General features: G+C 34.1%; 3 protein-coding genes across 3 annotated transcripts; 2 read left to right on the top strand and 1 right to left on the bottom strand.

Moving 5' to 3' along the window:
* Positions 1-577: 577 nt before the first annotated feature.
* Positions 578-3,454, top strand: LOC107461205 (adenine phosphoribosyltransferase 1). The gene is made up of 7 exons (XM_016079679.3): positions 578-807; positions 939-1,052; positions 1,151-1,261; positions 1,617-1,709; positions 1,950-2,099; positions 2,670-2,728; positions 3,133-3,454. The coding sequence occupies exons 1-7, from the start codon at positions 618-620 to the stop codon at positions 3,184-3,186; spliced, it is 771 nt and encodes a 256-aa protein (XP_015935165.1). The 5' UTR covers positions 578-617; the 3' UTR covers positions 3,187-3,454.
* A 3,427-nt stretch (positions 3,455-6,881) lies between these two features.
* LOC107461115 (aspartic proteinase CDR1-like) lies at positions 6,882-8,479 on the bottom strand. Its single transcript, XM_016079580.3, has 2 exons — positions 7,897-8,479; positions 6,882-7,621 (listed from the first exon to the last, which is right to left on the bottom strand). Exons 1-2 carry the CDS (start codon positions 8,477-8,479, stop codon positions 6,954-6,956), a joined length of 1,251 nt encoding a protein of 416 aa, XP_015935066.1. The 3' UTR covers positions 6,882-6,953.
* Positions 8,480-15,578: 7,099 nt separating this feature from the next.
* LOC107461199 (uncharacterized) lies at positions 15,579-20,582 on the top strand. Its single transcript, XM_016079670.3, has 9 exons — positions 15,579-16,065; positions 16,176-16,335; positions 16,442-16,503; positions 17,062-17,156; positions 17,291-17,404; positions 17,764-17,829; positions 17,988-18,085; positions 18,312-18,730; positions 18,975-20,582. The coding sequence occupies exons 1-9, from the start codon at positions 15,714-15,716 to the stop codon at positions 20,162-20,164; spliced, it is 2,556 nt and encodes an 851-aa protein (XP_015935156.1). The 5' UTR covers positions 15,579-15,713; the 3' UTR covers positions 20,165-20,582.
* Positions 20,583-22,687: the final 2,105 nt, after the last annotated feature.

The following is a 22,687-nucleotide window of genomic DNA, read 5'->3' as shown; positions in this document are numbered from 1 at the left end:
TTAATAATTAGTATTATCAAACAGTGAAACAAATAAATATATGACAGAAATTAAAGAAGAATCTCATATTTATTTTGGAGGAGTTTGTTAGGCGAACCTCACACCAAGAGTCACACTCAGAAGCCCCATAAACCACCACCCACCAAGTGTGAGAGACTAAGGCTCACGAACAGAATCTTAGCCTCTTAGGTCGCTTATGCGACTAAAACGCCCCTACACAGAGGCTCTAGTACTAGTAGTCTAAGACTCTAGTCACCTCACCAACCCAAACATGAAAACAACGCACACATTGGCCGCGAAAAGACACAACGCAGAGTAACATGATAAAGGCCCGAAGCACTAAAATGCGAGGCTTCGCAACCCATCATTGGACCAAAATGCCCTTCCCCAAAATCACTTCATCAACATCAAGCATGATTACGCAGTTGAAATAATACAATATTGGAATTTAGGTGCCAGCCTAAGACCACTAGTGTACACTTTGATCGCAAATTGCAAGAGATCCAATACTTATTTTTCTTTTGTCATTTAATTATTCAGTTTGGGGCTAGGATGATATCATAGGGGTAAGTTAAAGTCATAAAGTGGGTTGATAAATTAAAATTAGGCTAAAGAGAATGCAATCAGGTGTGGGTGTGTGTTGCTCCTCTTCCTCCAATTGGTTGTTTGGGCTTGCACCCGCAGCCGCCCCTCTTCTTCCCTCTTCTCTTACTACAATTTCCTTCCCAATTTCAAAGTCTTCTTCTTCTTCTTCACTCATCACACTCTCCACTCCCTTACTAATTGCATCTCCTCTACGCTCCATTGGTACGTCTACATCTTCTCTTCCTCTCTCTCTCTCTCTCTCTCTCTCTCTCTCTCTCACACACACACACACACACACACTAAAATCTTGGATCGCTGCTAACAATTCTCATCTGTTTGTGGTTGAGAACCAGCGAGTGCGAGTGGTTCGTCTCAGCTTAACGAAATGGCTTCCGATGATGCTCAAGATCCACGCTTACAGAGAATCTCCTCTGCGATCCGTGTCATCCCTGACTTCCCTAAGCCTGGTTAGTGCTTAGTGGTTATTATTCTCTTCTCTGATTCCTTTCTTGTTCTTCTGTTTTGATTTGATTTGCTCAAACATTGTTGCATTGTGTTTTGGAAGGAATTATGTTTCAGGACATAACCACGCTGCTGCTTGATACTAAGGCTTTTAAAGATACCATTGACTTGTTCGTTGAGAGGTACAGAGATCAAAACATTTCTGTTGTTGCAGGTACTCTCCTCATAATTCTAATGCACAGTCTTGTTCATCGTCAAATAAGATTTGCTTCCATGTTTTTGTTCCTGTTACAACTTGTCATTGTTGATCTCTGCTTACATCATACGCTGCCTGTTAAACTAAGAATTACATTCAGTATTCATTCATTCATACCAAATTGCCAATCACTCAGTTCTATATGTGCTGTTGGAATATTTTCTGATTCATGAATATCAGAGCATAGTTGAAACAAATTTACTAAATCAGCAACTTGGTTATTAGAATCATCATTTTTTTAGTTTTTATTTTTGGATCAGCACAAACAAGTCACTGATTTGCATCTGACAGCTTTATTTATCACCTAAATCAGGTGTTGAAGCAAGAGGATTTATATTTGGCCCACCTATTGCATTGGCTATTGGTGCAAAGTTTGTCCCCATGAGGAAACCCAACAAGTTGCCAGGTATGAGCTTTTGACGTTTCTTTTGAACGAATTGCATATGGTCTTTTAAGAATTTCTTAGTTAGCAGATTTTTATGGTATGACTCATTTGGTCTGTCTCTTGTATATGCTCATTCTGATCTTAAGTTCTAAACTGCTTCACTATGCTTATTTTAAGCAGCTGAAAGTAACACATTAAATTTTCTATTATGATAATTTGAATGCTCAAATTTTCATTTGTGTATTTCAATTGTGTTTTCAGGGGAGGTAATTTCAGAAGAGTATTCTCTTGAGTATGGAACTGACAAAATGGAGATGCATGTAGGAGCTGTACAACGTGGAGATCGAGCCTTAGTCATAGATGATCTTATTGCCACTGGGGGCACCTTATGTGCTGCAATTAAGCTACTAGGTAAGCTTGTCGATATTAAGTTTTAGCAGGAAGAAAAGCTGAATTAACATGAAAATGATTTCTGTCCCTTTTGAAGGCTATGTGCAAGTGGTGTAATGGGGTCAGACAGACCGATTTAAATGCTCTTTTTTTTGTCTCGTACAAATTTAGTGGTTCTTTTCCCAAGTCTGGTCGGGTTGCAAATCTCTCTACATAATACAGAGGTCGGATCTGTCGGGTTGCCCCAGCCCGCATACTACCTCTTATTGTGAATTACAGATCTCTTTCCTCAGATATATAACTGGGAAGCTTTGTTGAAGATTTTAGCTGAAAGAAATTTTGTACTTTTGTTTATGGTATAAAAAAAAAACCCTTGAAGTCGTGAAAATAAACAAGCTTAGGGCTTAGGTCTCAAGTCTCAATTTTCCTTTATATTTTGTTTACACATTCAGACAGATATGCATGTTAGATGAATTGTTGGTACAAAGTCGACTTGAAACATTGAGTCTTGTTCGATAATATGATAAAACTGATGCATAACTAGCATCTTGATACAATTTTTGCTCTGTTTGTTTTACTCTATTCATGCAGAACGTGTTCAAGCACAAGTTGTTGAGTGTGCTTGTGTGATTGAATTGCCGGAGTTAAAGGTATGGCTGATACATTTGCCTTATCATGTCAGATAGTTTAGACAGTATTTGTTTTTGACACTGTAATCTTAACAAATGTATATTTAGCACCATAAGCAGTCCCAAAGAATGTTCATAAATTTTATTTTATTTTAATTTTTAGGCTCAGCATTTGTTTTAAACACCGGAATTTGAACTAACTTATTTTTAGGTTGAGCATTGGTTGCGCTTATTCTTATTCACTTGTGTTCATGTATTTCACTACCAATGTAGCATTTTCTCATGAATACTTTATGAACTGCATTACAAACAATGTAGCATTTTCTCATGAGGACGTCATATAACTACTTAAAATACCAAATCTTTTCTGTTCCAACTGAAAATTCAGGTTCATAAACATTTTTTCTTTTCATGGGTTATTTCAGGGGCGAGATAAGCTTACCGGCAAGCCACTATTTGTCCTAGTTAAAGGAGCCTGATCTCGATATTCTGTAGTATTCGTGGTTGTCTTAGTAATTCACAATTTGAGCTCTTAGTTGTTCGACTTCAGAGCTTTATTGTTGACTGCTTATATTTTCATACAATATATTTGATGGGATGTGCTGAAGGGAAGCTGAGGTTACTTCTGTGGCCGAGCTCTGCTTTAGATTTTATTTTTTAAAGCAGGATCTGTGGGACATTTAAAACTCTTAATTTACGTTGCATTATAGTGAATAACCAATCCAGAGCTGAAGTGTTTGTTACTAACGCCTCTATCATGTTCTATTCATGAGACTCCGATATTTGATATTATTATTTTATTAATTGTTTAATGGATTAAGAATGCTACCTTTTACGGATTAGAGTTGAATTGCCCATATTTTTTTGTCTTAAAAAAAAAACTAAAGAAACAAAAGACAGCAAAAGAAACACGAGAGATCTCTACAACTCAAGCAGCATCTCAATCTTAAAAAAGAGCTTCAACAATATTACTAGGAGGATCAAAGCACTCAATGTACTCATTTTGACTCCAAGTATCGAGTTTTGCTATGAGATTGACCACATTATTTCCCTCTAAAATAAACTTCCCATTCCTTTCCAAGCATCTCGTCAATACGTAGCATCAAATCATCATCTTTCCTATGTAGTAAGCCTATTTTTTCGAATTTATAATTCTTAAATTTAAATAAAGGCGTTTGATTACATTTTTAAAAGAGAATAAAGAAAAAAGCAAAAAAATTGAATGACCTGATCATGTATCAAAAGCCAATTTTCGATAAAAGAAAAGGTTCCATCGGAACAAAACTTTTCTTATTTCAGGATATCCCGTCTCTTTTTTGTGAGGATCAATGACAAAAAGATACTGAAATATAACGTTGGAAGAGATAATGGAAGCGAGTTCATTTTGGCCTGAAACATAACGTTGGAAGAGATAATGGAAGCGGAAGTTCATTTTGGCCATGGTACTAAAAAATGAAATCCCAAAATGGCACCTTATATATAGTAGCAATGAATGTTTTTCTTGAGTCTATTTCACAGACTTTCAAACTAAAATCATCCCTCTCCATATTTGGATTTTTTGATACTCCAAATTAAAATCCTTCCAAAACAACCTTTTATCTAGGCGCCTTCATGATTTCTAATTACACACCCAAATCTTGCTATTTGAGCTTCCAAAAAAATGCTAACATTTAAGTTAACTTTCAAAAAATCAAACTAAGGAAGTTCCCAATCACATTCTTGAACAAAGATAGTTGAGATTGAACCTGTTCTAATTCCATCTTCCATCTTCTAGCCAAGATCACCACCTTATGTTGTGTCCAAACTTCATATGGATTAAAGATTTTCTGATTTCGATGTCTCCAGATCCACCAAATGCTAGGAAAAAAATAAAATTTTTCCCAAAACAACAACCCTCGTCAAAGAAAACATATCCCACAAACTTAAAGAATTGAAGGATCCAATCTCATCCAAATATTTTGTGCTTATCGACAACGTAGCAAACAATGCATTGTCAATTCTGTCGTCGCCACATCGAAGGCACATGTTCGATTTAGAGAGTCCACGCCGGTGTCGAAAAGCCTTCGTTAAAAAATGTGGTATATTTTCGACATGTGTAGCATTTTTATATGGGAAATGTTAGAGTTAATATTTTTACAATGAAAGTAAGCGGTCATACGATTTTTAAATCAAGTCTAACCAAATCTGTTCGTCATCGTTTTTTTTCTTCTTTTCTTGTTCTTCTTTAACGTCATCCTCTTTTTCCATATTCTTTTTCTTTTTCTTCTTCTCTTATTTGATTTTTTCTCCTTTTTTCTCCCCATCCTCCTTCATTATCATCATTGCCATTGTTTTCTTTATTTTCTTCTTCTTTTATGTATGTTCAGGCAACTAGAGCATAGAAATTAACTTATAACACAGAAAATTTTGGTGCACTACACTGAAAATTTTAAAGAATCACATGTCCAAAACATTGACACCCAACTAATAAAACACATATAATACAGAAATTTTAGGACACGTCTAAAACATTGACACCAACCAACAAAATGCATACAACACATAAATTTTTTGTGTGTAGCACATAATTTTTTATGCACAGTATAAAAATTTTTCAAGAACTACATGTCTAAAATATTAGATCACCAAATTAACAAAATACATTCGCAACAAAAATTTATGTGCTATTTGCAAAATTTTCTTTACTATAAACAAAAATTTCTGTACTATGTGATGCATGACCATCTTTGATTATTTTTTTATTTTTTATTTTTTATTTTTTGCATAAAATTAGTGATTTTCTTATTACAATTGAGACTCTTGTGCTCAAAATGGATCATCAACAACTGAATCACAAAATCCTCATCGTGATGCACAAAACCAATCTTCACATTAACTTCCCAATGAATTCATTCTCGGTCAATCCCAGGTCACCTAGGTCACCCTTTTGAGTTTAGTCATAGGTCACAACAAAACCTAACCCTTCCCAATTTAAAGTCCAATCAACCAGCACCTGTTTTCGTGTCTGATACCAATGTTGATCTTATCTATGTCCCTATTTTGTCTAATTTTGTGAATACTACTGCTTTATCTTCTGTGATATCTGAATAGGCTGCAGATGCTCAAGTTTGCACTGAGGAGCGGCAGACCCTCTTCCACTAACACTCATAAAATAATGACAAGGAGTAAATCTGGCAGCCTCAAACCAAGGACTTATGTGGCTGTAGTGGCCAATACACCTCCAAACCTGACTCAACATGAGCCAAGCACAATTGCTCAAGCCTTAGCAACAATACACTGGAAGACTACAATGAATGAGGAATATTCTGCCCTCATATGGTGAAAGACTTGGTCCTTGCAGCAACCACCGAAAGCCATAACCCTCAATGGATTCCACAACGCTTCAATGGTGACTTGCGTGAAGAAGTCTATATGATGCAGCTTGAGAGGTACCAAATGAGAGACGGAGCTGTGTGCATACTAGAAAAAGTTGCCGAAGGAGCTTAATGTTGAGGAATCATGTGCTCCCATAACCCAGTGTTACATGGAAGGTCCAAAAACCTTGAAGTGGATATACTTTTTTCTAGAGACAGAGTGGTATACGTCAGGCGCATGTCATTCACATCCTAGCTTAGGAACAAATCGCGGGCATACTCACAAAACCTGTCTCATCCGCCCCTGTTTCAAAAGTTTCGAGATAAGTAGAGAGTAGGAGATGAAAAACAACGACTTGGTTTAAGGGAAGATAAAGGCGTCACAAGGTGAACTCAGAGAAACCCAATACAGTTGTAAGAACTATTTTTAATGAGAAATATTTTTTCTCAATTTTAATAATTGAGTGTTATGTAATACATTTTAGTTATTAAATTATTTAGTAATATATAATAGAGCTATATTTTAATTTTAATATTTTAATTTTATGAGAATGTTAGGTTGTATATTTTAGTTGTTAAATTTGTAATTCGTCAATTATAATAATATATGAAAGATATAGTGGATGTAGGAACGAGAGAAATAGAAAAATAAAGAGAAGGAGAGAAAAAATTTTAAATTTTAAAAAAATATATTTAATTTTAGTTATAATAAAAAAACGATATGTAACATATTTTAGTTATAAAATTAATAATATATAATAAATATAATAGATAAAAGAAATTATTATTTATATAGTGATATAAATTTGTACTGCTGGATTATCAATTATTCAAGAAATAGATAGGATATAATGAAAAAAGAAGGGTATGGAGTAGGGGGAGGGGCCGAAACTCTAGTGTTTCGTACAATCAGTTGCCTTGAAAGAGATAAACTGGTGTTCTAGATCATACCCAATCCAAAAATTTGATTGAGCAAAGTTGCCATAAACCCCGACAGCGCTACTAGTGTTGGTAAATGCCAAGCAGAAAACACCATCTTTCGGTGGTATGAAGGTTTGGATTGGACTTAACTGTAGATTTACATGATCGAAAAAATGGGCTGTCAACATAGGCCCACGAAGATTAGTCTTTGTTTTATAGCAAAGCTGGTTACCCAATTGTGGGTCATCTTTAATGGGCTCCATCTTAACCTGATTTCTCACTTCAGCTACTAATCGATCATACAAATCTTGTGGTAGAATAGTTGGTGGTGTCCCCGAATCTAAAAACATGTTACCTTTGGCTACATTTTGTGAAGAACTACTAAAGGGTAAAAATTTATGTCCCACACTAATACCATTTAAGGTAACAGAATATGTTGTCTTATCACCTTCCTTGAAAACCAAAGGTGTAGAATCCACACCATGCCCTATTACTTCACTCCCACTTCCAAAACGAATTTCGCTTGAAATGCTTGGGTCAGTGCCAAATGGAACCAAACACATCGAGAACAACTTGCCTCCAAAGTTATAACCTATTTGAGAGATTAGAGACACTTCCCCTCTTCCGAGACCGATTATACCTGATAAAATTGTGAAAGAATAAGAAAAGAAGAGAGGAAAAATATTATACTTTGTATTTCTTGATTGATTGAATTGAATTGAATTGAGTTATGAAGGTAAAACTAAATATATATAGAGCATTGTCCTGTGAAAGATAAAAATAAATAAAGATAAAATAAGATAATAAAGACTAAAATTGTAATTGAATTTATGTATTCTGTTGAATTGAATTTGTGGGTCACGACACTTTTTTATTGTTGTCATAGACTAAAGTGAAAGAGTAGTTTAATAATACCCATTTCATGATCATTGAAACCACCCTTGTCATTATGTCCACAGCCGAAAATAAAGCCACTAACTTTGCGGTTTTGCTCCAAGGTAAGTGTTTCTTGTGCAAGAACACCTTTTGTCAAGGAAGAATCTTCATAGCCATAGCTGTAGTTGCATTGCTTCTGAGGAGAACACACGCCTGTGTCCAACTTATGACACAACTGTGAGGTGCATGCGATGTTGGAATAAGTGGAGGATTTTTGAGGATTAAACAAGGGTTTTTGTTGCTTATAGCAATTATCGCATGGTACACATTGCGTCCACACGAGATCACTACCTGTGTCAGCGATACCTTGAATGGTTACGGGTGGAGTTCCAATGGAAACCTCCATGAGATATTGACCAAGATAGGCATTCACTGGGGACTCTCCAGAATTATATATATTTGGCTGAAAGATGCTGCGTCTAGAAGGAAGGTTTTTTCGGATCAGTCTAGCACTGAACCCGCCATGGTTATTGGCTTCAAGAGGTGAGATATAATGTAAGACATGAATGGCGAAAAGAAAGGTAACTAAAAAACATAGATGAGATTTTGTGAGAGAACCCATTGTCGAGTAATATGTATCATCAACTACTTTCTTATGTGCATGTATATTTATGGTTAAAGCCCTATGTAGCACGAGCACGTATAATTAATTAATTAAAGCTGGAGATTTTATTCCTTTTAAGTATTTTGAATGAATGGAAATTAATAGAGGACTAGATTGTGGAGCATTGAATGAAAAATATCAAATATCAAAAAACATACTTTAAAAATGGGATTAGCTGGATTGTTAAACAAATTTGTACAATTGGTATTTACTAAATTTATACCTATCCAATACGCGTAATTTTAATACTATATATGTGTAGATAATAACTATGATGCACGGATACATAATATGACACGATATAAACGGAACTATTTGGTAATAAAAAAATTTAGCTAAAAATAGCTATAACTTGTTTTATTTAGTATTTATTAATTGTCAAATAAGACAAGTTTTGGCTGTATTTTTTGTCTCCATAGCATTACCCCGATATAAAATACATCCACACGAATTTTAAAATTTTATAAAGACACGGGGACACACACACACACACATAATATAAAATATCTTTGGATAAATCATAATGATATTTTGATATTTTATTAATATTAAAATATAAATTAATTTTTAAATTATTTGTAATATCTTATTTTAATTATATAAAGTATTAAAAAAATTTTACTAAGTAATATATACTATTTCTAAATTATTTTAAGAATACATGTTAAGAATAAAATTGGATACGTTGACACGTGATAGTATTTACACTACAAAAAAATCGGTAGATAGCGGTGGACATTTAGAAACCACCACTAAATAGAATCTGGCAGCGGTTGCGACGGATTAGGAAGAGGCTACCAAAAGCTTCTCATTTTGTAGCGGTTTTGCTTTAACCGCCGCAAAATAACAATTTGCAAATATAATAAATACTCTTTTTGCAACGGTTTTTTTCCAACCGCTGTAATATATTCTTAACTCGAATTTTTTTGTTTAAACATTGTCTTGTAAAATCTACTTAACTTCTCACTATTTTTTTTAAAAAGCATGTTTCAAACACTATAACTTAATGCATTACATACATTTTCGAATTTGTGTTAAGTAAAAAATTTTAATGAATTAAAAAATCATATAGTGGTTAATTAATGTTCACAAATTTACAAATTACGTTTCCTCGTGTACTGTCAACGCCTATTAAATTTACAATCAAGCATAAACATTAAAGAGAAAATCAAGTCAACGTCTGAACTTTTAAAGTCAAAACAAAGTTCAATAGAGTATAAAGATCAGAATTCCCAAAATAAACAACCAAGTAATGAGTCAAAATTTCTCTTCAACATCGTATTGACTTGGCCAGAAATATTCTGTCACAAATCTACAGCTTTCACATGATAATGGATCTGATAAATCATCTCCAAACCATGACTTTTTGTTTATATTGAAGCTCCTTTTTGCATCATGTACATCGTGTTCTCTTTGTTGGGTGTGTAAGGTTTCATTTTCTTCTTTCGCAAATAGCATACTTTTGTATTCTCTCCCTAAATTGAGTTTAATTGTGAAAACATGCTATTTTGTGCTTAATTTAATCAATTTTATCCCACTTCCATCCCATTCGATGCCTTGATAATTTTTGATGAGTGATTTTAGGTATAATAGGTTAGAATGACTTGATGAGAGTGGAGGAGAAGCATGCAATAGGGAGAAAACATGAAAAAAACAAATGAGAAGCACACACTGGTGTGTGCGTACGCACAACCTACTATGCGTACGCACAAAAACCACACAGCCATGTGTGCGTATGCACAACCTCCTGTGCGTGCGCACAAGAAGAAATTCAGCACGTGTGCGTACGCACGCATCGGCACACGTGACTCACTTAATGCAAATCGCTTGGGGTAATTTCTGGGCCTCCAAAGCCCAGTTTTTGGACTTTTTGAAGCTGATGGGTGCTATATCAAAGGCCCATCATACCATGTGAAAAGAGGAGAGCAATTAGGGTTAGTTTAGCATCATGTAGGTCATATTCTAAAGAGAGAAACTCCCCCTTCTCTCTAGAAATTAGAGTTTATAGCTTAATTTCTTTGTAATTTCTCTTTTTAATTCTTATTTTCATCTAGTTTCTTCTACTTTTCTTTGTTCTATTGTCTTAATTTTCTTAGTTTATCTTGTTAATTTCTCATTTTGGTTACTTTGTATGTTGATGAACACTCTTGTTATTTTGATTTTTATTTAATGCAATTTATGTTTCATGCTCTTTTATTGTTAAATTGAGTTGCTATTCTTACTTTCCTTGCTTGGTAGTTGTAGAATTTATTATTTCTTGTTATTTTACCATGCTTTCTTTTTATGCATTCCAAGTGTTTGATAAAATACTTTGGTTGGATTTTTGCCTAGTTTTTTACACTCTTGGTTGGAAAATTAGGTAATTTGGTGAACTTGAGTGGTGGATGTCTATTCCACATTGTGTGAGGATTGTTAGTTGATTTGGTTTCCACTAACTCTAAGCCTTCCATTAATAGAGTTGTCTAGGACTTGTGAATTGAGATCAATTATGCCATTTTGACTAATTCTCGATATTAGAATTGACTAATTGGGATTAATTCCACACAATTACCATGTTTGTAGTTCATAACTAGGATAGGAATCACTAATTCCCCAATTCTTACCAAGAACTCTTTTTACCATTTAATTTCTATTTTTGTTACTTTACTTGCTTTCCATTTAATTACTTGCCATTTTAATTTCTTGCATCTTATAATAAAAAATCCCAAATCCCCTCATAGCCAATAATTGAGCGCTTAACTTCAACTCCTAAGGAAGACGACCCGGGAGTCTAAATACTCTCGGTTATTTTGTATTGATTTGTGACATTCTTTTGAATTAAAATTTAATTTGAGCATTACTCGTCGGTTTGAAACTATACTTGCAACGAAGTTATTTCCTCTAACCGAGAAGAAAAATTCTAAGCCGATGGTTTTGTCTTTTCAATGGGTTATATGTATACATGTGTGTGACAAGTAATGTGGATGAAATATATATGTGATGTATGATAAGTATGATGGAATTAATGTGTATATATGTGATGTGTATTGAATTTGTTGATGATGAGTTGAATATAGAAGTTTACAATATAGGTGGTTGGAGGATTGATGAGTAGGAGACTAGTACTTGGTGGTATATGTGAATGTTGAGATTGATTTTGGTTATGAGTAGTTTGGTTTGTTTTGAGGATTTTGGAAAGTTTGAGGTTTTAAGTTTTTTGGCAAAAACTGAATTTTGTCCAAATTCGGCGAGCCATAACTTAGCTTCTGGAATCCCAAATCTTATAAAACTTGTTTTGAGTGAAAATTGGATTCCTAAAGTTTATGACGTTCAAAGAACGGACTGAAAATAATTTTTAACAAAAAAATTATGCACGTTTGAATTTTGGTGTAAAAAACTTATTTCTGCAGCTTAACAGCTCTTTGGGCAAAATTGGATGCATGCATACGCAGACATGTCGTGCGTACGCAAAAATGTCATTTTTACAGGCTCACGTATGCGGCATGTAGCACGCGATGCGAGCCACTCTGCTGTTTTGAACACCCGCGTACGCGGAGCGGTTCTCACGTACGCAAAACTGCCAGAATCTGTAAAAGTTGCATTTTTGAGTTTTTAACCTTTTCTCTAACTTTTTAAACCTCTGTAAACTCTGCTTAAGGTTCGATAGCTAGTTTTTAGACTTTGGAATAAGAGAAAACCTATTAAGGGAGAATTTTGAAGTGGATACTTGAATTAATATGGTGTTGATAATGTTGAATGAGGTATGATTGATGATGATGATTATTATTATTATTGATGATTGAGATCTAAATAATCTAAATGGCATATGCATTATATTATCTAAAACACGAGTTTTCCTAGGTAGATGCAGTAGCTTGCCACCACTCACTCCAGCTTGAGACGCAAGATATGACTAGACACTTTAACTCTCCAGATTATCCCAATAAGATGAATAATGAATGATTTATTATATACATATGCATAGACTCTTAGGGATGCGCACACGTAGAGATTGTCTAGGGTTCGCTACCGGATATGTCGGTTTTGGCTGGATAATTAACAGATGAGACTCATTAGTCATAGGGTAGACATGCATCATATATACTTGTATGCTTTGTTTGAGTGTGCATTTGTCTTGGATTGCCTATTTGCTTAAATGTGATTAACTTTTACTTGTCTATGTGTTGTATCTGCTATCCATATTTATTTTTCCTTGTTTAATTTGTTTGTGTTTGTTCTGAGAGATCCCTCAGGTTGTGGAGGAAGTTGAGGGTTGTCCCGTTGGTGATTTGGAGGTTTGCAAAGAATGAGATATGAAGTGTTAGCCTAGGATTTCTATATAGAGTTACCTATTTCTAGTTAGTGAGAACTCTAGGTTTTGTTTATGGGTTGTTGGAGTTTAGGAATGCCTCTAGTTTTCTGGAGCCTTATATCTTGACTATTTAGGTACTGTTACCATACTGAAAACTCTCGGTTCTCATTCTATACATATTCTGTTATTTTTCAGATGCAAGACGGGAGACACCTCGCTAAGCGTGCTGGAGACTCTTTGCAAGCGAAGATTTGGCAATTTGGAACCTTATATAATGTATCTAGATAAACATATGTATTTATATTCTCCACTTTGTATAGACTTATATTTTGTCCCTCTTAGAGGTTGACTTGGAGAAACAGAATTTAGATTTTGTCTTTTGGTAAACTTTTGGGTTGCATATATGTATATATATACTCTGGTCGGTCTTTGCTTCGCAGGTCGAGTTAAGAGCTTGCTACTTGTATCTTTTTAGAACTCCATATAACTATACTTTATCCTTTCTGTACACTGTTATCTATCTCTTCTGCGCTTAACCGTTTTGAGTGTGATGCGACTTTCGAGTTCTGTTTTGTTCCATTTTTCTTCAAGGCTCCTAGATAAACATCCTTTCAAGGTGTTACATTAGTAGTTAATCTTGCACGGCAGATGTGTGTTTATGGGATTACCATGTCACCACGTTATTGTTTGCTGTGCTAACCAACGCCTCAATTGGCAGGTGTATATCAGGGATATATCAGATGTCAGAGATTCGCAAGGTCTACAGAGTGGAGTTTGTCCCATTGGGCGACACAGAGACATGGCCTGATTACTCGGATCCAACGATGGTCGCGAATCCTGCCTTGAGACAAACGTCAAAAGGTTATCCCAAATCAACTCGCTATCTGAATGAAATGGACTCACGGAAAATGAGTGGTCTTTGAGTATGTTGTCTTTGCGGGAGGCAGGGTTATAGTCGTAGCAGATGTTCTCAACATGTTGGACCGAGTGGGGTTGGTGGCAGTGGTGGTTTGTAGGTCTTTTTTCGTCGTTATTTTTGAATTCTAAATTTCTAAGTTCATGTATTTTTAAATTAATATATTTGAATTCTGAATTTCTAAGTTCATGTTTTAAATTATTATATTTAAATATATCTGATAACTTCCTGAATTAATGTATTAGAAAGATTACAGTTACAATTACAACTAAATTCGAGTAAACAAAAGATTAATACAATCGTACGGTACATGAACTAAATTCGACTATACAGAAGATTTTTCAAAAAAAAAAATAGAAGATCAACTTACTTCTTTTTGGACATCCACCTCATCCCCTTGTTCGCTAACTTATTAATACTTGATGGAGTAAACCTATTTGGTGCATAGACCTCTATCCGTAGGTTATACTAATAACCCCAACCAATTGCTTTTCCTTCTACCGTACCCGACCCACCTGCCTCTGCCGGAGTAGACAGATCAGGGATGTACTCGTCAACAAGCTCCTGTGTCAACACATTCAAGCTAAGACCTCTTGCGTGCTCAAAACATCGGTTGGCACATTCATACGATCTTGATCGATCTCAAGATGTGAACCGATGCAACCACTCGCTCGACTATCAGGTGTGGTGTTGTGATGGCTTTGACAAGACGACCATTGAGCGATGCTCGATGTGGTTGAGACGGTTGCTGCGATGGCTCGGATGCAATGAGATCCAAATCAAGACCAGCACTACCAATAATCCATTGACGAAGAAGGTGGTACCCAGTAGACCAAAGATGTGACGCCTAATGTATCGCTGAACAGATTCTCAAGTGTCTAAAGGTTGTGTGAAACTGATATGGTGAACACAGGACAACTTTATTTAACTTTTGGAGGAACTACTCGCAACGGGTTTGCTGTCGAAAATCGCTAGGCTGTAGGTGACCAAGAAGTCATGACTACTATCAGTCCAGCAGGTCACAACCACTCTATCAATCAGGCCATACATATGTGTCATGTCTTCGAGTGTCACTGTAACTTCACCCACCAGCAATGTGAAGGTGTGAGTCTCCAACCTCCACCTTGCTGCAAGAGTAGCTAACAATGTGTTGGTCAAAGAATCTTTAAAAAGTTACAGAATCTTTAGAAAGAAGCAAACGAATCTATGATAAAGCTAGTGTAACACGCAACATCCGTGTTGGAGAAACTGCTCCCACTGCATATATCACGCTACCTGCGTATTAACAGGGACTTGCCAAATGTCCCACTTCCATGCAAAACCTGGTTCGAGTTACAGCAACACATTACCTATGTATTGCTAAAAAAAATGTTGCTGTTTCATATTGTGACAATTCACCATTATGAAATATAATTGTATAATACACCATTATTGTTCATAAAAAAATAATTTTTGCACATCAGGTAAAATTTCAATTCAAAATTACTTAGGACTCATTTAAAAAACTTCAAAAGTTATTTTTTTGATCTTTTGATTTATAAAAAATAATAGTATTAATATATGATATAATTTTCAAAATCAAATTATAAATTTTTAAGAAGCTATTTAAATGTTTATAAAAAAATTTAAAAAAATAATTTTTTATAATAAATTTTTTTAATTACATTTCTTTTAAAATAAATATTTTAAAAATAAAAAATTAAATACAAAATATTTTTTTTATAAATTATTTTTAATATAAATATTTATTATTTAAGCTATTTTTTAAAAAAATTAATTAAACGGTTTACCACCTTAATATGAAATAAAAAACTTATAATGGCGATAATCAAATTACAAAGTAGGAGAGTGAGTTATACCCTAAGTCAGTCCCATCGAGGCCGGTGACTGTTTTGTTGAATCATCTTCGTCTCCCCTCTCACCCGAGCTTGTGCTTGCAATTCTCATCAATCCTTCATTCATCTCTCATATTCATACTAAGCACAATGTCAAATCGCTACGATCATGGCACGCAAGACATTAATACCAACAATAACAAACCTTCCGTCAGGAATCACAAGAAATTCGCCCCCAAAACTCCCAATTCCAATCCAAACCCAAACCCTACCCTCTCATCCTCACTCAGAGGCAGAGGGGCCACACAACATATCCCAAACCCTACTGACCCTGCCGCTGGCAATTTCGTCCGCTACCTCCCTCAAGACGAGGCCGTCGCAGCTGGCCTCGGCGCCGACGATGGTGGATTGGACCCCCTAGAGTCCCAGAGAGTCGTTGATCTTCTCAATCGAGAGTTGTCTCGCTTACTCAAGTTGAAACCCAGGGAGTTCTGGAAGCAAGGTGCTTAATATGAAGTCTATCTGTTAAAGCGTTAATAATTGCTAATTTATCTCTGGAACTGTAACCGTTACTAATTTGTCTATTGTTATATTGTATATATGTGTTTGCAGTGGCTAGTGATACTTCTCTGCATGAGTTTCTTGATAGCTTTCTGCAATTTAAGAGCAGATGGTATGATTTCCCTCATCGCGGGGCCAAAGGTATCGTCGCCGGAGTTATTGTTGGAGAGCTTGATTTGTGTCGACGGGTTTTCATGGTATTGTATCGAATGTAAGTTGACAATGAGTTTGGAATTGGAATGTGATTTCAGTTTCAGCTATCTTCCTTTCTTCTATATGTGGTCCTTACGTGAGTTTTTGATGTATATGTCTTGCAGTTCTTCTAATAAGGATCCTGGTGCTCGAGCTGCTGATGCCCTCACTTTGAGAGATCATCAAGGTGGGTTTTGTACGATTTATGGACAATGGAATGCAATATGCTTTAGCTTACAGCGAATGGTTTTCTATTTGACTCACCAATGCATGGTTTTGTTGCGTTTGTTACTTATTACTAGCTAGTACTAGTACATCTCATAATGGTTTTTTGTATTGTTGATTTTCAAAGTTTTTGTCTGTTTTGTATTTTTGCAATCAGGTTTGGTATGCAAGTATCACAATGCTTTACTTTGCATGGGCATTTGTTTATACTTAGTTATATTCTGAAATTTGAACTTACGTTAGAACTAATGTTTACATTAGGAACCGTTGTCTGATGATACTTGTTGGTTATGTCTTAACTCTTAAATGTGAAGGTGGTAATTATTTCTTAAAAATGTCTATGCGCATGCTGCTTATTTTATCAATCATTTCTGCATTTAATAGTATATCACATATTTACCAATGAATTGTTTCATAGAATTATTATATTTGTGGATTTATGTTGGGGCACAGGTACCTGGCCTCATACTTTGTATTGTCTGGATTTGGATTTGCTGTTGTTCACTAATCTTGCATGTAGTTCTTTTGCAGGAGAAGAAGTTGCTTGAATTGCCAAAGTTGTTTGATATATGTGCTATATATGGTCATGAAAATGAAGAAATGACAAGATTGCTGGTAATAGTTTTTAATCAGTAGTGGATGAATGATTATTTTGTTTAGATGCAATTTCTTATATAAAGAACTTTGTTGTGGTGACTACATTAGTTTTAACTTGCTTCTTTTATCCTTTCCTCTCTCATGTATTGTAGGTCAGAAATGCTTTGAATGCTCAGCCTTGGATCCATAATGATCTGACCACAGTAATATCCCATTTTCTAGGGATTGTTAGCACAATGCATGAGCGTTGCAGCTCCTCATTGGAGGTATTCTCATATTTTGACAAATTGTCATTGGGTTATAACTGTGAGTTGCCAATTACTGTCTTCTCATTCTTGTTAGTACGTAGTATGTTGTCTTTATGTAAACTGGTTGGAGTTATTTGACCATATATGACTCCTGATCATTTCCCCGTGCATTCCTTTTGAACATCCTGGTTAGCTGATGTCCCTGATGATTGTCTTTATCACGTTTCCATAAATTATTATTTATTTTAAAGGTATTAATGCATGTGTGTCTTTTTGAAAACAAACATTTAAGATTGATTCATTCGTGATAGAATGTTGATGGCCATGGCATTATGAAGAAATAAGTAACAAACTTGCTTTTTGGGGATTGTATGCAGGTGTTATTTTCTTCTGGAAATCCTGATCACCATAATGCTACTTTTCTTCAAGCTGATCTTTTGGAGGTGAATTGCGATACTTCTTGCTCATTGAAAATGAGTCCCAACACGATTTCCACTGATGGGATGATAAAGCAGATATGGAAAGCTTAAAATAAGTGTAAAAATTTTGATGCCCAATTTGTCACAATGTAGTATATTGATGTCATCTGTCTTTGTGATAGGTGATGGATTTTTTGAATGATGCTATTGTATCGATGGATGCTTTTGTTTGTTCATACAAACCAGCAGTTATATTCTTCTCTTGCCCTATTGAAACAAGGTATCTTTTACATTGAGATTTGAAACTTTTGGTGCTCTATAAATGCTTAAAGACGAATTTTTTCCCCGATAAATAATACCCATCATGCATAATGTTTGGTCTATCACTTGTTAAAGATTTATGTTGAATTAATTTATCAAAATTTCAGAATAGAACCTAAGATTAACATTCACAATTGAAATTTTCCTCTAGAAAATTTTAATATTTTTCTTGTCTGCTGCTGTAGCTATGGAAATGAGGAACTGCTGAGCTTCCTTGCCAGATTGCATGATTCACTAATTCCATCCTTGCAAAAGGGATTCCATATCATTTTTTCTGATAGACAAGATGAAACAGTAGCTAATATAGCAGTAAGTTTGAAGATGTTAAGAATGAGATTATTGAAGTTTGGGTGGCAATTGTTGAGCTCTTGTTATCTAAGTGAAGAAGTGTTTGGAGATGGCAATCCTCTCCCAGCTGCCACAAAGATGTTTCCTGCCAATGTGGAGGACCCACTCATTAGAGCAGATATTCTGGTTCAAACATTTAGAGAAATCAATTCGGTATCATTACAGCTTCAGGAAAGCCATCAGAAGCAAACATTTCTTCAAGATCTTGAGAGGAGTTTCAATATATTAAGCAGAATGGAGAGATTAAAGGATAATGGTAATTATCTTTTACTTAAATAGGTGTAGTTCACCTGCATTTGTATGTAGAAATTGTACATAACTTATTGGGGCTGGTATGGATTTCAGTAGATAACTAGATCTACTAAACATTTTTAGAAGGACTACTTTGTTGCCTTCTCTATGTCAAGTCTCAAGATATTCTATTATAAATTAATAATGGTTTATATAGCTTAGCATATGATTGTTCTTTATGTTTGTCTAATCTAGTTACTCTCATTCAGGATGGATACTCATCGATGACGAACAGCTTCAATATTTATCTGGGATTTTTGGTTCTCCAAAAGATATACTTAAGGAGCCAGATTCTACAAGAACCCCAGTGCCAAATCAAACATTGCAGATGGATGAAGATGCTGCAATTGTGGAGTCAAAAATAAGTCAAATTAGGGACCTCTTTCCTGATTATGGTAAAGGGTTTTTGACTGCATGTCTTGAGGTGTATGACCAGAATCCAGAAGAGGTTATTCAAAGAATTTTAGAAGGAACCCTTCATGAAGATCTGAAACACTTGGACCCGACACTAGAGACGTTGCCAACAGGCAAGCCCACCACTGTGGGTGGGAAAGATAAAGGAAAAGGTAAACTAGTTGATTCTTCATCTACAGAAGTTGTCAGTGTCAAGCAACAGACAGGGGGGCAATTGATGTCATCCTCAGCTCCTGTAGGAAAATTTGTGAGGAAATCGAAGGATGATGAACCTGGTATTGGTATTCTGGATAAAAAGGATGACAAAAATACATCAAAAACTGCTGCTATGGTTTTACAATATGAATATGACGATGAATATGATGACTCTTTTGATGACTTGGGTCTAAGTGTAGCAGACTCTGGAGTAGAGGAAAACGAGACACTGGCTGATCAAGTCAGTGCAAAATCGGGTAAATCATGGACGACAGAGATGGGAAACTCAGCCCAAAATGCGCCTCATTCAAAATGGGGCTCCAGGAAAAAACCACAGTACTATGTCAAGGATGGTAAGAATTATAGCTATAAAGTGGCAGGTGCAGTGGCGGTGGCAAATTCTGATGAAGCTTCACTAGTCAACCAAGCTCAGACAGAACTAATACATGGTCTTGGACGTGGTGGCAACTTTCCTCTTGGCGCAGTAAAGAAGCTGACAGAAGCCTATAAGGAGGATGATGATCAGTCTCGTGTTTCTGAAACAGAGGGAAGACGAATGTTGGGCAAACCTGGAAGCAGAGTAAGGAAGGGAGGGGGAAAACAAAATGAGGTTCCGCCACAGCAGCAACAGCAACAGCAGGATAAACAATCTGATGTCCCGGAGGCCGAAGGGCAAGGACAAAGAGGGAGAGGTAGAGGCAGAGGGAGGGGAGGAGGAGGAGGAAGAAGCAATCATTACAGGAAGGATCGAGCCATGAAGAAGCATTTCTCTGGAGTAGGTGGTTTTTAGGTGTACATATATAATCGTCGTCATGCGTTTCTTCCTTCCAACCTGAATTTTTTGCAGCGGTGAAGTTGATGAGGGTTAGTTAATAGATATTTGTGCATAACCCCTCGTCAATTCATGTTTCATAGATCTGATGCCTTGTCAAATCATGTATGTATTGCTTTCCAGGAGGGGTTAGACTTTTGTTAAAGTGTGTGATTTATTCGTGTTTTCTGTTTAGTTAGTCTCTTACGGACCATACAGTATAAAGAATAGGATAATGTCCTAAAGGTTAATTCCGGTAACAAAATTTTCCAGGATGTTCAATTCTCTGCATGTACTATGGTCTTCAGCCTTCACCCCTTGTTAGTAGGGACTCGGGCATTTGAATTCTCATGAATGAATTTCAGGCATACCAAAAATTCGGTAATTTGCCATAATATTCTAAGTGGTTTCAATTTTACAAAAGAATATCTTTTCCTTCTTACTATGGATGGCAATGTAGTGACGAGGGATAGGTGTTTCAATATTTACACTTGCCTTAAATCTTAACTACTTGTCCTATTAATTTAGGTATTTTATTTATTGTTTTAAATTCATAGGCGAGGATATTTTACCGATTTGTTCCATCATATTCCGAATGTAATATTTTGTCTTTTTTTTTTACATTTTTTTTGTTTGAAATATAATCTATGATATGAAAAATAAAATATTAAATATTAAGTGTTAAATATTATGTAAATTTCAAATATAATTAAAGTAATCATATTATAAATTCCAAAAAATAAAAAAATGTAAATTTATCAAATTAAATTCGTCAAATTCGTTAATCTATTTCAAACGTTCATTTATGTATGTTCAGAACAAAAATTACTATTCATATTCGTCTCATACCCAAATAATTATCAGATCATCGACAACATTCACACATAAATTTCAGGATAATTTACGTTGATAAAATAAATAGTTTAAAATTATGCAGATGTCTTAAATCAAAATTAGTTATATATCTTGTCTTAAACATTTTTATATAAATCAACTCAAATTGACTCGATTTACTACTTGTACAATACATACATAGTAAAACGAATTAAATTAATTCGACTTACTACTTGTACTGATTATTTATTTATTCTTCATTAACTTTAAAACATAAATATCAACAAGAAAATACTCTCTATTTGAATTCAAATAAAATATAAAAAATCAAAACAAATAAGAATAAAAATTCAACTTTTGTGTTTTAGCTCAAATTTAAAAAAAGTCTACATTTTTACAAACTTATTAATTCAAAACGGAATAATAAAATATTTCTAAAAATTTATTAAAAATCATTATTTGACTCATTATCATCTAAATTCTAAAGAATCATTAGGGACTTTTGATATTAAAACAATATTATAAAATATAGCATTCTAAGGTCATATAGAAGTTAAAACTTGGATTCCAGAATCAGAAGTAACAAATAATTATACAATATAAAAAGATTAACTATATTTTACAATATGTAAATTGAGAAATAATTAAAATTTATATAAATTAAATTATAATTTAATTTGTGAAATTAAGTGTAAAACTTACGCTTTGATGACATTATTTTTAATTCAAACTTAGATTTTTGAGAGTATAACGACATCAAAATGTAAATTCTTCACTTAATTTAAATTAATTTAATTTGATTTATTATATCTATGTTGTACTAGTAGTAAATCGAATCAATTTGATTCGATTTATATAAAAATATTTACGACAGAACATATAACGAATTTTAGTTTAGGCATTTACATAATTTTAAACTCCATTTATTTTATCTAAGTGAATTACTCTAAATTTCATAAAAAAAAGTAAAGTATAAATATTTTTAGATGGATTATAATAATAATAATTTAGTATTTTATTAATATTTAATTATGAACTAAAATATTTTGTCTTTTTTAATTTTTATAATATATTATATATTACTTATTTCAATTTTATCACGAATTATACATAAAATAAATTCACGTGCCAATAATACGGTTATAAATTCATGGTACGGGTTATATAAATTTCAATTTTATTACAATTATATAATAATCTGATTTATTGTCCTGAATTTCTCTGATCATAATAGAAGATAATGATTCTAATTATGATATGATAAAATTATATAATTTTAACAAAATTAATATATGATGTTTAATTATTGTATATAATAAAAAATTATCTTAATAATAAGTAATTTATATATTTATTTTTGTTTTACTAAAGTCTATATATAATGTTTTTCTGTGATACATGAATCTAAATTTGAGAGTCAATTCATAATTTTATATTTAGTGTTTTTTTTACTACTTCATAGAATAAGAATGTATTCTTCGTTTTTATTGAAGTTGATCCTTTTAAGGTACAATTTATAATTTTTATAATATTTTTTTATATACTCATTCTATTATATTATTATTTTGATAATTTTTTATTTGTTGTTACTCTGAGTTATTCTTATCGTCTAATGTTCCAGTTCGATTGTCTTTTGCCATAATTATTTACAATGCATCACATCCATGA

Source organism: Arachis duranensis, chromosome 8, assembly GCF_000817695.3.
Source record: "Arachis duranensis cultivar V14167 chromosome 8, aradu.V14167.gnm2.J7QH, whole genome shotgun sequence".
NCBI lineage: Eukaryota > Viridiplantae > Streptophyta > Magnoliopsida > Fabales > Fabaceae > Arachis > Arachis duranensis.
The sequence above is the reverse complement of the archived record's forward strand: the minus strand, read 5'-3'. Positions and strand labels throughout refer to the sequence as shown.

Excerpts from the sequence above, each read along its gene's own strand:
- LOC107461205 (XM_016079679.3), top strand. The coding sequence starts at position 618 with ATGCAATCAGGTGTGGGTGTGTGTTGCTCCTCTTCCTCCAATTGGTTG. Across the intron at positions 1,262-1,616 it reads AAACATTTCTGTTGTTGCAG|GTGTTGAAGCAAGAGGATTT; the intron begins GTACTCTCCTCA and ends CACCTAAATCAG. Across the intron at positions 2,100-2,669 it reads TGCTGCAATTAAGCTACTAG|AACGTGTTCAAGCACAAGTT; the intron begins GTAAGCTTGTCG and ends CTATTCATGCAG.
- LOC107461199 (XM_016079670.3), top strand. The coding sequence starts at position 15,714 with ATGTCAAATCGCTACGATCATGGCACGCAAGACATTAATACCAACAAT. Across the intron at positions 16,504-17,061 it reads CACTTTGAGAGATCATCAAG|TTCTTTTGCAGGAGAAGAAG; the intron begins GTGGGTTTTGTA and ends TCTTGCATGTAG. Across the intron at positions 18,086-18,311 it reads TCTTGCCCTATTGAAACAAG|CTATGGAAATGAGGAACTGC; the intron begins GTATCTTTTACA and ends CTGCTGCTGTAG.
- LOC107461115 (XM_016079580.3), bottom strand. The coding sequence starts at position 8,479 with ATGGGTTCTCTCACAAAATCTCATCTATGTTTTTTAGTTACCTTTCTT. Across the intron at positions 7,622-7,896 it reads TTTCAATGATCATGAAATGG|GTATAATCGGTCTCGGAAGA; the intron begins GTATTATTAAAC and ends CAATTTTATCAG.